The sequence below is a fragment of the Atractosteus spatula genome, chromosome 17, assembly GCF_055471065.1.
Source record: "Atractosteus spatula isolate fAtrSpa1 chromosome 17, fAtrSpa1.hap1, whole genome shotgun sequence".
Taxonomy (NCBI): Eukaryota; Metazoa; Chordata; class Actinopteri; order Semionotiformes; family Lepisosteidae; genus Atractosteus; species Atractosteus spatula.
Genome location: NC_142722.1, coordinates 7,946,439 through 7,959,506, shown reverse-complemented (window position 1 = coordinate 7,959,506; position 13,068 = coordinate 7,946,439). Strand labels below are relative to the sequence as shown.

The 13,068-nt window shown below is 38.8% G+C and overlaps 1 protein-coding gene across 1 annotated transcript; it reads left to right on the top strand.

The window, feature by feature from the left end:
* The first annotated feature begins 1,429 nt into the window (after nucleotides 1–1,429).
* Nucleotides 1,430–12,839, top strand: rfc5 (replication factor C (activator 1) 5). Its single transcript, XM_088935891.1, has 11 exons — nucleotides 1,430–1,605; nucleotides 2,208–2,272; nucleotides 2,715–2,851; nucleotides 3,320–3,399; nucleotides 3,931–4,004; nucleotides 4,254–4,413; nucleotides 4,622–4,703; nucleotides 4,793–4,922; nucleotides 5,642–5,719; nucleotides 9,678–9,732; nucleotides 12,338–12,839. The coding sequence occupies exons 1-11, from the start codon at nucleotides 1,559–1,561 to the stop codon at nucleotides 12,432–12,434; spliced, it is 1,005 nt and encodes a 334-aa protein (XP_088792017.1). The 5' UTR covers nucleotides 1,430–1,558; the 3' UTR covers nucleotides 12,435–12,839.
* The last annotated feature ends 229 nt before the right edge of the window (nucleotides 12,840–13,068 follow it).

Here is a 13,068-nt window from a genome sequence, read left to right as displayed (position 1 = left end):
GGCACAGTGCAGTGCTAGGGTCCTGGGTTCGTGTGGGTTTCCTCCTACTGTCCAAAAACATACTAGTACCTGTAGGTTAATTGGCTTTTTGAAAAATTGGTGTCCCGTCCAGTGCTTGTCATCCCTCACGATCCTGAATTAGAAGGAGTGGTTAGAAAATGGATGGAGAGAGGCTTCAGTAAAATGTCTACCTGTACAAATGCAAGTTGTTCTGGATAAATAAATAATAATGATACATTGGTTTTTTTTCACCCAAAATGAGCCTGTTTTTGTCTTTCCCAGCTGAGTTAAGATTGTTCTCCCCTCCTCCTTACTATCAGTGTTTTATGTTTATAGATCATTTGTGTTTTTTGTAGAACAGATGCCAACCTTGTGTGATTGAGGTTACAGAACATAGTTTAGGACAGGTGCAGCATTATTCCCTTTTCAGTGGACACAGTGCGACAGTTCGTATTTGAAGGATAGGAGGAATAAACATTTTGGGAGACAAAATAAACATGTCACTCCAAATGAGGGAGCTTTATTCCTGCTATAAATTCTTTTGACATTTTATCACTGTCACCTGCAGAGTGAGGCGAAACCACACTTATTATGAATGTACAACACAAAGAACCTTTTTGTGAGGCATTGTCTTACAAAGCAGCAAGGTATTTAATCTCTTTTTTTTATTATTATTCAGTGGTAAATATAAAATACAAATCTAAAATAAAAAATAGATAAAATATTGTATTAACATCTAATTAATCTGAAACCGTGTATTAAATTATACAAAGCACTATGTAAAGGTCATTAAGCAAAGCCACTGTAAAATTCTAACTATATTCAGTTATGTTGCACTGAGGAATAAGTGGAGGAATTAACTACATTGGCGTGTTGGGTTTAGGGGAGGGGGGTTGTCAAAAGCCTTTACTGACTTACTCTTTAGAAACAAAGAGATGTGGAAAAGGGATCAAACATACGATTTTATTATTATCGGTGGGGGATTTGCCTCACACGAGTTTTCTGTAATTAATCTGGTATGACGGATTTTGACTTCTTCTGAGGATATTGTTGGTTTTATGATTAAATCCTTTCTGCTTAACGCATGCACGTTAACGCTTCCATAACAAGCTGTGCTATTTATTTTTAATTTATAATCACCCATTTTTGGATGCACAACATTTCTAAGATGATTTGTCATTTTTTAACTAGACAATGTAATGTTGCAAAAATAAATTAAGAGTGTTCTTTAAACAATTTAAAGAAATATCCTTATAGTACTCTGGAAGAGCAACAGACAGAAAAAAAGCTTAGTACGACGCTATCGTCTAACCCGCCGCCGACAACCATTTTACGATAAAATTGCTAGGTTACCAACACTTCTCATTAGAGTCAGCGCCGCCTCTTCGTCTCAAAGTTCAGATCTGACTGGACAATGTATTGCCGTAAAGCACTTTGTCCAGCAGCCAGAAAGGCGTGTATACACAAATTTACGTAGTAAAGCGCGCCAACTGCAGGGAATGTATGAAATACAGGGTTAATGTGTTCAGTATTAGTTATATAACATTTATTTTAAAACATGGCTTCAACCAGTAAGACGCCGTTACAGTCAAGAAACTTACCATGGTAAGTCCACCTAGTTGAGCTAATGTACCTTGCCTGATCATTGTGTTCGTTACTGGTTCTGTGTTTTAAAAAAAGCTGAACACATCTAGCGATCACAATCCAAAAATGTACGATTGTCAGTCACATCAGATAATTCGGTGAATCGCTTCTTTGGAGTGTACAAAGTCGAGAACTGCACTTTTGGTACTTAATCACGGCATTGTATCGCACCAATTACTCATGCCCCACTGTGAAATCAGATCATTTTACAGATTGATTATTCTTTCTTCTTGCTTTCCATGCCTGGTTTCGATGGAGAATAAAGACCTAATTAAAATAGCGACGATGCAGTGTAAAATTAGTGTAGACATAACTTCCAATTGTGCGTTACATCACATGCTAAAGTCGACACTGCATATTGCCGGTCAGCTGTCAGGTCAGTTTTAATGTGAAGTCTAGTGTTCGAGTTCCTGACACACAGTACAGCCATTCCGGCCACACACCGTTGATGCCGATCCGCAAGTCTGTGTTCGCTACTAGGAGGTAAAAATTCAACGGAAAGTAAAAAGGTTTCTGTTGATGTGCAGGTTGTTATTGCAGGGCTGACGATTGTTGTCTTTCAGGGTTGAGAAATACAGGCCACAGACCCTAGACGATCTGATATCCCATCAGGACATCCTCAGTACAAGTATGTATGTTTTTGCCCCCCTTATCATCACCTCTGTGATTTGAATTACCGTTTTATAACCGTTTTATTCTACACTTCCAGATATCTGCATCCTTCAGCTGGTGTTGAGTTATTTCTGTTGTGGTCTGTGTTGACAAATAGGCACTGCGACAGGTCATCTGCTTCCTAACTTTTCATATTTTTTCCCATGTTGAGCTCAGGTTTATGAAAAGCCTCACCTTTAGGTATAGCGTACTATTTATTCCCTACTGCTGTACTGGATGTAAATGTTGACAACCTGTGAGTTCAGTGGCCTCTTCATTTCACCTATTAAATTCATTACATTGACAGAAACTACAGTTAGGTATTAAGTAAACCATTAGAGAGATGGTTGTAGAAATTTCAGTGTTTTACGGTTTCTGTTTTTCTAAGCCTTTCGCTCCGGGTTATCTTTTTTTTTTAGTCCAGAAATTTATTAGTGAAGATCGGCTGCCACATCTCCTCTTCTACGGCCCTCCAGGGACAGGAAAGACCTCCACCATCCTGGCCTGTGCCAAACAGCTCTATAAGGATAAAGAATTCAGCTCCATGGTCTTAGAGGTACTTGAGCCACTCACTGCACAAAACATTGGACAGTCAAACCTAGCAGTCTCCATGCAGAACATGGTATCTGAATGTCAGTCAGTCAGCTGTAGCTGTCTCATTGTTGCAATTATTGCTTAAACATACCTTGTCTATTTAACCAGCCCTATATGCTCTAGAGCTGTGGTGTCCATCATGCTGATTGTCCCATAGAGTCTTCTGATTTTTGTGTTTGTGTTAGCGGAGCTCTGAATGACTTAAGTGAAGCAACCATGTGGTCTGCTCATTGATAATTTATGGCTGCCTCTAAGACCTGCAGGACCTACGAACCACCGCACCACAGATGAATGAGCAGTACAATATCAGATTGGTAGTATCAATGTGTTATAACATATAGTATATAAAGGAATGCTTTGTATGATTATATGGTGTTACAAACCTAGTGTTGGAAGCCATGAACTTACAAGTGTCCTTATTTTTGTTTAGCTGAATGCTTCTGATGACAGAGGCATTGATGTTGTCCGAGGACCCATTCTGAGTTTTTCCAGCACTAGGACCATCTTTAAGTGAGAAGCCTGTTATTTATTTTGTCAGTTACATGTAGTGTGTTTCATTAATTATTAATAGTGTACGACAAAAGTGAGAGCACAATCCCATTTCTGAAAAGAAGAGCATTTGTACAGGTCAGATTTGTTTTGAAGTTTTACCATTGTCTAACACTGTAAAATGCCTATCATTGTTTTGTATAGACCTATGAGAACCACAGGAATGTTCTTATTCCAGCTGACATATAACTCATAGGCAGGATTTGGGATGGTGCTTCAAATTTCGAAGATGCTTGAAGTGACAAGGCATATGTTCTGAATAGATACAGTTGCTCTGCCTTAAAATTGTTTTATAATATGGGAAAGTAAGAATGTGATAGTATTTGGCATCAGCCTGTGCACTATATATGGGTACCTATTGTAGCAGTATAAACAGTGCAACTAAACATACTGTTCAGTTACAGTTTTTTGTCACGTTCAGAACTGTAGTAAACCTCTTGTATGAAAAAAAAAAACATCTCTAAATGTCTGTTCTGTGTTATCACTTTTTAGGAAAGGGTTTAAGTTGGTTATATTGGATGAAGCAGACGCTATGACCCAGGACGCCCAGAACGCTTTGAGAAGAGGTAGCCATCTGTTTTGCTATCCTTCACACTGTGCGCCAAATGTCCAAGGACTTGGAGTAATTTCTGCAGTCTATGGTACCAGCCAACAGCATAACAAATAATGATCTCACTTCCAAAGATAGCCTTACCTTGTCATGAGAAAACAATGCTGGCATATTCTAAGTGTGTTGTGAGTTTTGTTTTATTAAGCTGCAGGTCAATTCCTTTCTTTCTTTCTTTCTTTCTTTCTGTCTGTCTGTCCCCTGGCAGTGATTGAGAAGTTCACAGAAAACACGCGGTTTTGTTTGATTTGTAATTACTTGTCCAAGATCATCCCTGCTCTGCAGTCTCGATGCACCCGGTTCCGTTTCGGCCCACTTTCTCAGGAGCAGATGGTCCCCAGACTGGAGTATGTCATCCAGCAGGAGAAGTGAGTACAATAGCGGAGCACTCTTGTGTTCACCACGTGCCCTTTTACAACACTGAGCTCATCTTGTGGGAAATGTTTTTGTGAGACTTCAGGCCAGCCATCTTCTGTGGAGTTAATGGTGTAAATGAGTCCATAATTCCATATCGTGCCCTTATTAATCCTCCTTAGCAGCCTAAAGCAGTGATGTTTTTTGTCATGTTCATTTCAGAGTTGACATAACACCCGATGGACTGAAAGCTATTGTGACGTTATCTACAGGAGACATGAGGCGATCTTTAAACATCTTACAGGTGAGTAGTCTAGTCTGTTGTCAAAAGGCACACATTTGTGTTTATTACTCTTTTTGCTAAAGACCTTTTCTGAATGTGTTTTCAAACAGAGCACCAGTATGGCCTATGCGAAGGTAACTGAAGAAACAGTCTACACCTGTACTGGTCACCCACTGAAGTCAGACATTGCCAACATCCTAGACTGGTCCCTCAATAAGGACTTTACCACAGCGTACAAACGTATCTTTTCACTTCTTGTTCTAGAGCACTTTCTGCACTATGAGAGACGTGTGCTAGGTGATAGATGCATAACTTTACTCTTGTGTTATAGCAACATATTGCATAGAACTTTGTTTCTAAATACAGTACTTTATTGTCAGAGAGCCAGATTAAATCAGGTCGCAAATTCCAAACTTGGTATTTGTGGTGGTTTTGTCTTGGCCAGAGGCTCCTTGATTTAAGTATTAGGTTTGGAATTTGTAGTTGGCATGTGGATCAGAGTTTTGACTTAATCCAGTCCTGAATGTTTTCTTGGAGGATAATAACATCTATTTTTCTAACTTCATGACCCACAGAGGGGGTGTCTGTCTCGGTAAAGTGCAGTGTTAGTCCCTCACTGGGCTTCAGAATCAAGCAGTAGCAAGCCCCTGGTAGTTCACAATGGCTATACCTTTGAATTTAAATGGCACATCATGTATGCCATAAGGAAGTGCTGATGTCTTGCTTTTTAGAGTTGAGTTCATGCGTAGAGGTTTAATGCCTTCCTGATATTGAGTGTACATTTACAGTAATTGTTTAAGTGAAGGTGCCAGTATTAGCATATCCTAGCAGTTTGCACTGTATATAATGACAGTATACTTAAATTAACATCTAACATTAAGAATATTTTCTTTTTTCGCCTTGTATTAGTTTGTGTATATTCCTAAATGACAGTTATGTTCCTTATCTGCGGATCAAAGAGATCATGGGCCTTAAAACACTCAAGGGGTTGGCCCTGCATGATATCCTGACAGAGATCCACCTTTTGATACATAGAGGTAAGTCAGATCTTGGTAGATGTTCACAATTCAGACTTCATGGCTGTCAGTCTTCCTACTATACATTACACTTTCCTCACTCAATGAGGTGAATTATGAAAGCTCCTGAAAAGTGAATTATAGAAAAATGTGTTTTTGGTATGATTTTGGTGAGATGGGGTTATTTTCAGCTGTAATGCTATGGTGCTTGATGCAGTATTTCCACATTTTGCAGGCCTTTAGGTTCCTGGCTATATTTTTACCTTATTTTTGACATGGACTGAGGTTAACAAAATAATGTTGCTAGTGGTTTTATTCGGTGGGTTTAAGAAACAACCCTGCAATTACATAGGATAAAGAGAAGCATTAAAGATGATTATAGCATCACAGATTTGCTTTATTCTTTTGCTCCCACTAAAACAGCTGTATTTGTTTCAAACTGTATATATTTAAGAAATATTTAAATGTTGTTCTTGCTCTTCCTTAACCAAAGCCTATAGGGCAGCAAGATATTTAAGTAAAAAAAAATCAAGCCTCCAGGGGTACGTTCAGCACAATGCAGCTGATAGTTGTGTTAAAGCAGACCGCAGTGTAATACCCAGTAGAGACCTAGGCCTGAATTTGACACCATCTGCATGGTGATGCTGGATGTTTTCTTGCACTGGTTTCCCTGGAGACTCTTTGCGGTTTCCATGACAACAGGATGTTCCTATTGTAGGAGGAGCCATTTAGAAGCTTTAGAGAGCATAGCATTTCCACTGAACAGCTAAGTTGGGGAAAAAGGATTTGTTTGGGAATCTTTATCGTGTTGTAGATAGTTACAGTGTCGTATTTTTATGTGATCTTTTTTTATATCTTGGCTACTACCTTGTAAGATTTTGTCTTGTAGATAGTTTAAGAAGTGTTGTTCTTTGGGTTTTTCTAGGACTTTAAACACACATAATGCTTAAAGCCTTGACTGCAATAATTATGAAATGTTTCTTTTATTATTTTACTTTTATGTCTCCCTGAATTTTTTAATTTCCAACTGGTTAGGCACTTGTTGTTTCAGGTGGCCGTTGTTAGAAAATTTAATAAGGCAAAAGATCTTTGTACCTGCAGCTAGATTACATTTTTTTAAAATCCACCACCATTTAAAAGTAAACCACAAGGATAAAATAGTGGAAAAAATTAAAAGTCTTAGCAATAGGCAAAATAAAATTAACTATTAATGGCATAAATGTTTTGACCATTTCCAAGCAGGGTCTTTTGTAATGAAGTACTGTGCAGTAAACCAGTGGATGTAATTAGGTTGCAGTAATGAGGTTAGTAGTGAAAAAAGAATTGTGACAATCAACATGGAAGTCATGATACACCAACAAATGTCCTTCCTATGAAATACTGTAGTAAATCAATTTGGCAGTTTGGTGTCTATATTAGTCACCTGTCTTGTGCCTAGGATGATACTTGCTAATTTTGATTATCACACATTTACACTGTATTTGACCATGAGCAGTCTAAAGATTAAGTTTATAGTATCACAAAAAAAAGTGTAATGGCAATCCGGCAGCCATATTTGTTAATATAGCACCATTGCATGATATTTTCAGTCCATTTAAGCAGTGTTTGAAATCCATCCTGTGCCTTGATCAGTTCTAACCAGTGGCTCATGATTCGTCAGGTAAACATAAAAAAAAATATTGTAGCAGCTTGAGAGGTGCATATTTGAAGTGGAGCCGGTCATTGTTGACCTGTGGAAAAACTGGTTCTGACCAGATAGAGGCAGTTCGAATTCGGAAAAGAAACCGGTGGTCAGTCCGCCATCTTGGTTCACGCTGGAGCCCCGGGGTTCATTTTTTGTCCTTGTGCGAACACGGATATGGTCCGCCCACCACGTCTGAACGTACAGTAACTTTGTTAACCAGTTTACGAACAGCAGCCATTTGTCATCTGCAGAGAACAGACACCAGGTTAGTAAATAAAGGGGTGGTATCTGCTGGCCGCTCTGGTTCATTCGGAATCACCTTTCTCTAATTTAAATTGCATTGCTGGGCCGTGCTGCACCAGGCAGTTGATTACCCAGTGTGGGTGTAAAAATAAGTGAGGCGCAAATCTGTAACAGCTCTGGTTGTTGATCTGCCAAGTTTCAATATAGCTTGGAAACCTAATTAGCACGGAGTCTAGCGGTGAAACACTTTGCACAGAGAAGCAGCTGTATGCTTTGTAACTACCAGATGTGGAAAATATGGTGTGTTTGGGATTGTTTGTAATTTTCTGCACTTTCTTAACCATGTGTACTGTAAGGATATATTATTAATATTCTTGCATTATATTAGTTTGCATTACAATTACGAAACGTGAACAGGGGAATTAAGCTAGGATATAACTAGTTTTATTTTGGCTATGTTTCCTGGGGACTCCTCCTTAGTTTAACATGGACAGGAAAAAAGATTATGGACCACCCTGATGGCTTGAACCTCTGGGAAGCCTGTTGTCACCTTTCACTGGCAGAAAGACACAAGCACCACTTTACTGTTTGGTCTAATTAGGACCACAGTGTTCTTTACTTGGTACAATCACACAAGGTTTTGAAGAAATGTATTTATTGCATATTAAACTAATCCTGTTGCGCTCTTAATTCAAAGTGCCATTGCTGTGGTGTTTAAAAATGTAGAAGAAATGTAATTGGCATGAAAGTAGTTAATTCTTCTCAAGTTCAGTTACTAGACCTGGCCGGGCACGGTGAGGAGTACAAAGCAAAAACGATCTCTTTCCATTATTAACAAGAACACCCAACAAAGGGGTATAAACAGCAAGGAAAAAAAACACAAAAAGGTACTCCTGTGACTTTTGAGTCTCCAGAGAGCTGTTCCTATTTAAAATGCATTGTGGGACTGACTTGCAACTTCTTAAAATGTTGCCTAAATTAAACTTTCCAGTTTGAAGCCAAAGAAAAAAAGATTTCACATGCTACCATAGGTGTGCAAGCTATTTTGTGCTGTGTCTTGTCGGAGAACACCTGTGGTCTACCTCAGTGTAAAAGGTGCTTGATGAATCTCTGCGTTCTCTCTGTGATTGGCAGTGTCCTCTGACTGGGGGCACTGATAGAGCTCCAACACAAGAGAAGATACGCAGAGTGCCAAAGCACACCCCACTGGAGAACTTGGTGCAGCTGATGAATTCTGCTACCTGCAGAATTCTGGGCTCAGCTGGCCAGTGACATGACCCAGGATCGGAGCAGTGAACATCCGAACCGTACAGCTCCAAATGCGCTTAGTGTGAGCATCTTGACTGGTAGAATCACACAGGGACCCTATATTTAGATTTATCCATACACAAAGCAAGAAGAGATTTGAGATAGGACTAGTAAAATATAATCTGGGAAGACATGGAAGCATTTTGTAACCTACAAAGATTCCCATTAGACAAAAGATAACACCTGTAGTGGTCTGTCCCTGAGCTCTTATCAACCTAATTCAGTTTAACTCCTCATTTTAGCAGCTGGGTGCACTTACAGCTGCACAGGAAAAACAGCTTGCAGATAATATCCTGAGGTTTCCTGTTTAGAGCGTTTGAAGCAGACAATTAAGAGAGCTGTCTTGACCGCTTTTTGGAAGGTGCTTAAGGTTTGGAATGACTTTTAATGCACCTCCTGTTGAAAGTACCTACCAGACTTTACCGAACGTCTGTTTTAAATAATGCTCCTAATAGGTCTTGTTGTCACAGGCTCCATGGCACCCCTTTGGTAAACTTATTTTTATTTTTTTCTCTTTCTCTTCCAAATGTAGCAGGCTCTTGGTAAACAACAGGTGCACTGGAGGTTATTTTCAATGGACTAACCCCAAAACATTCTTTTACAGTAATAAGCACGTACTGGAATTTTGTTTTGTTTATTACAGATATTTGTTTCATGGTGTTGTAAATTGGTGAAAGAAATATTAGCTTTCTTGTTTTTACTTCTAATGAACTAACAGTATTCATATCTTTGTTTTCCCCCTAGTTGACTTTCCTCCCAACATTAGAATGGGCTTGCTCATCAAATTAGCAGATATCGAGTAAGTGCAGTTTTTTATCTACATGTTTAAAGTAAATGTTAAGTGGGGAAACCTACATGTGCTATTTTTGTAAAAGACTTATTTACTGGTTCCATTTCTACAACTGTAAAGTATAGACATATGAAGGCTGAAATTCCATATGTCTGCGTAGTATGCATATTAAAGATGAATACACATGTATGCAGGATTTGTTTTCTAAAATTGTATTAATTTAAATGAATAAAACCATTAATTAAAGCTCAATTTAAACCTCTCTGGTAATGCAAGTCGGGTTACACTGTTATATATTCTTTTCATTTGAAGTACGAAATTAGGAGAAAGGTCTACCAGAAGTGTGCTTTCGTTAACCCTGTCAGATTGTCATTTCACATTTAAACAGAAACGGAAAAAAATGATTTTGGAAAGAACAAGGTCTGTGTTACAATAAAAGATCACCAGATGGCTATTGGAGATAATCCTTCTGTAAGCACTCATCTCCCACTTTGTTGTGAAACTGGACGCTTTTTAAGTAACCTTTCAGGACAGGATAAAGGAAGTAGTCAGACGTAGGTGCAGTGCAAGACTAGTGATAATCTCTTGTTGGAGAGTAAATTTCCCTGGGCCGACATTAAACAGTTGACGTACTTTTGAGATGTTTTTTTTTCTTAAACGGAAAGAGTCCCTAGTTGCATTAGATCCAGCATTACGTGCTAGTAAGTTTTTCAGTTGCTGTATCTGATGCATTGCTGGGCTGGCTGGTCCTGGAGTGAAGGTGTATCTGTGTGTTTTATCATTCCAAGTCCACTCCTTACATGATAAACCTGCTGGTTACTGGCTTAACTGGACCGACTGGACCAGCTTCTCAAGATTCTACACTCACTACTGGTTTAAGAGTTTGAATGCTGCACATACACTGGCCCCCTGGGACCCTCCAGGAGACCTCTGATACATTGGAAATGGGATTTGGGTTTGTGCAGGAGGGAAGGCTCCTTTATCACATGGAGAATTAAACCCGTGACAGTAGAAGGAGGTTTTTTGGACCTTGTGCTTATGTAAAGAAGGCAACCTGCCTCAATTTTTCATGTTACATGGAATAGAAATGTAACTGAATGTAACCCATTTAGTAGTGACTGTTAAGGGTGATGTTTCTTATTTAAGCAGGCTGTATTTTTCACAGCACAAAATCTTAAGATAAAATAGTACTGGTGATCTTCTGGGGACAGACAGCAATTTCCTGTTATAGTAATTCAGTACTTGAGGTTTTTCTTAGTCACATTAATCCACGGAAACAACTGTTTTGTAACAGAGTGCATAGTAAATTTTAAGCAAGGCACTCCACATTGTCAAAATGCTCTTAAAGGAAGAAATGGTTATACTCAATGTTTAATGTGTTGTGAAAGCTAAATTCAACTTGGCTACATCATGGCTATTTGTAATGCAGTAATTAAAAATATTTTTTGTGAGCCTATTTATTACTCTGTTGTTGCCACCTTTCGTTTGTAGCCCCTTCAAGCATTTAAGTTTCCTCACTTAAGAATTTAGGCTGCTTTGGACGGCCTTGCATTTCTGTCACATTCATTATAGACCTTAGTCTCATTCACTTTTATTTTGATCTCATCCAGTTGGCAATCACCAGTCATTCTATGAAGAGATTCTCTACATTTTTCTCTACAAAATCTAATGTCCTTAAATGTAATATCGACTTGGGTAGGATAGAATAGAATAATGTTGGACAACTACAGGAAATTAATACAGTCAGTGACTATGAGGCACATAACAGCATTTAAAGTACAGGGCTTTGAGTTATGCTGATATGTCCCAGAGGTTTTCTCTGTCCCCTTCCAACAAACCTAGTAACCTTTTCTTTTACGAAATTCCTCTATTAAATGTTAATATTTCTCTCTTCTTGTCAGAGGCGTGTTTAAATACTGTATAAGTTGTCACAGCAGGGTAGTAATTCAGCTAGAAGAAAAGTCAGTATTGGTGTTGAGGGAAATGCAAACAGGGTTGTGGAGATGTGCCTTTTAGTTGCAGCTTGAAATGGTATGGTACAGTGCAGCTACTTTTTCAGATTTCTTCTAAATGGGTCATTCTTTGTATCCCGTAACACGGTTTAGCACATAGTATGTTTGATTGCAAGCTTTTACCTAGTTTCACTCTTAATTATGATTTTGTGGTCAGACGTCTTCGGTTTTGTACAACCCCATCACAGAACTTGGCCACCTCCGTGTTTTTTTTCTCGCGGTTCAAGGTTTTGTTTTGACTCTTCAAGTGTCGGCTTTCGGCTGGCTGCTAACCACCGGCATGTAAAACTCTCGACGGGCGTCCCTTTCGAGCTGAGTGTTCGATGAGCCTTGGAGAGGTTACAGAGTTCAAGGCTTGGCTTCTGTTAGGGGGAGAGGGTGGGCTTCAGCATGCGTCGCTTTGTTTTTGTCGAGTCCAATTGAGCGGTGCTCTTAACAATAAATTCTTCACATACACTCTGGTGGGTTCTGCTGTGAACGATCTGTTTCTTCGGCAACTGTCTTAATTCTTAGCACAGAACTGCTTGGGTCTAGAAAAGAAGGGATTGAAACAATGTCCATCATGGTTTATGTTAGTTGTGTGTTCGTGTCTGTTTATTCAGGTACAGGATGGCTTCCGGGACAAATGAGAAGATTCAGCTAAGCTCCATGATTGCGGCTTTCCAAGCAGCCCGAGATCTGGTGGTTAGTGATGCCTGACACCCCTACCCGTGCCTTTTCACTTTTTAATGAAGTGCAAGTAAAAGATAAGGAGTAACGGGGGAACAAGAGATGTCAAGGAATAAAGTCTTCCATGCCAATTTTATGCAGGAAAAAGTGTTTGAAGCAATGACCTTATTTTACCCAGGTGTTACATGGAGGAAATTTGAAGATGTAACTATTGAATAAGATATTACTTTAAAGCAGCTTAATATGGGGTTGTCTAAATGATAAATCCTGAAAGTCAGATTTTTTCTTTACAGAGAAAGTTGTTAAATAATCCTACATCTTTAACCCAAATAGAATTCTGTTTTGTTCAGTGCTAAATGTAGAAAAATACTTCAGGAACACGAAATGTTTTCACCGTGTAAGTAAAAATGTTTTTGTAATAAAATGACTTCATTCTATGTTTACTTAATGTTTTCACTAGACTCAGAAATACAGAATACGTGACTGATGCTGTGTTCTGTATTCTTGGGCTTCTAAAATTTAAGTTTAATTTGGGATTTTACAAAACATAATATGATGTCAATTGTCTGTCGTGTTTCAGGTTATTTTAGTTTTCCTGAATATATCTTAAAGTCGAAGCACAATAACAAATGCAAGCATACAAGCCTTTTAAGGCTTAATTCTG

Coding starts and splice junctions, on each gene's coding strand:
- rfc5 (XM_088935891.1), top strand. CDS start 1,559: ATGGCTTCAACCAGTAAGACGCCGTTACAGTCAAGAAACTTACCATG. Junction 1,606..2,207: donor CAGTCAAGAAACTTACCATG/GTAAGTCCACCT, acceptor GTTGTCTTTCAG/GGTTGAGAAATACAGGCCAC. Junction 3,400..3,930: donor AGCACTAGGACCATCTTTAA/GTGAGAAGCCTG, acceptor ATCACTTTTTAG/GAAAGGGTTTAAGTTGGTTA.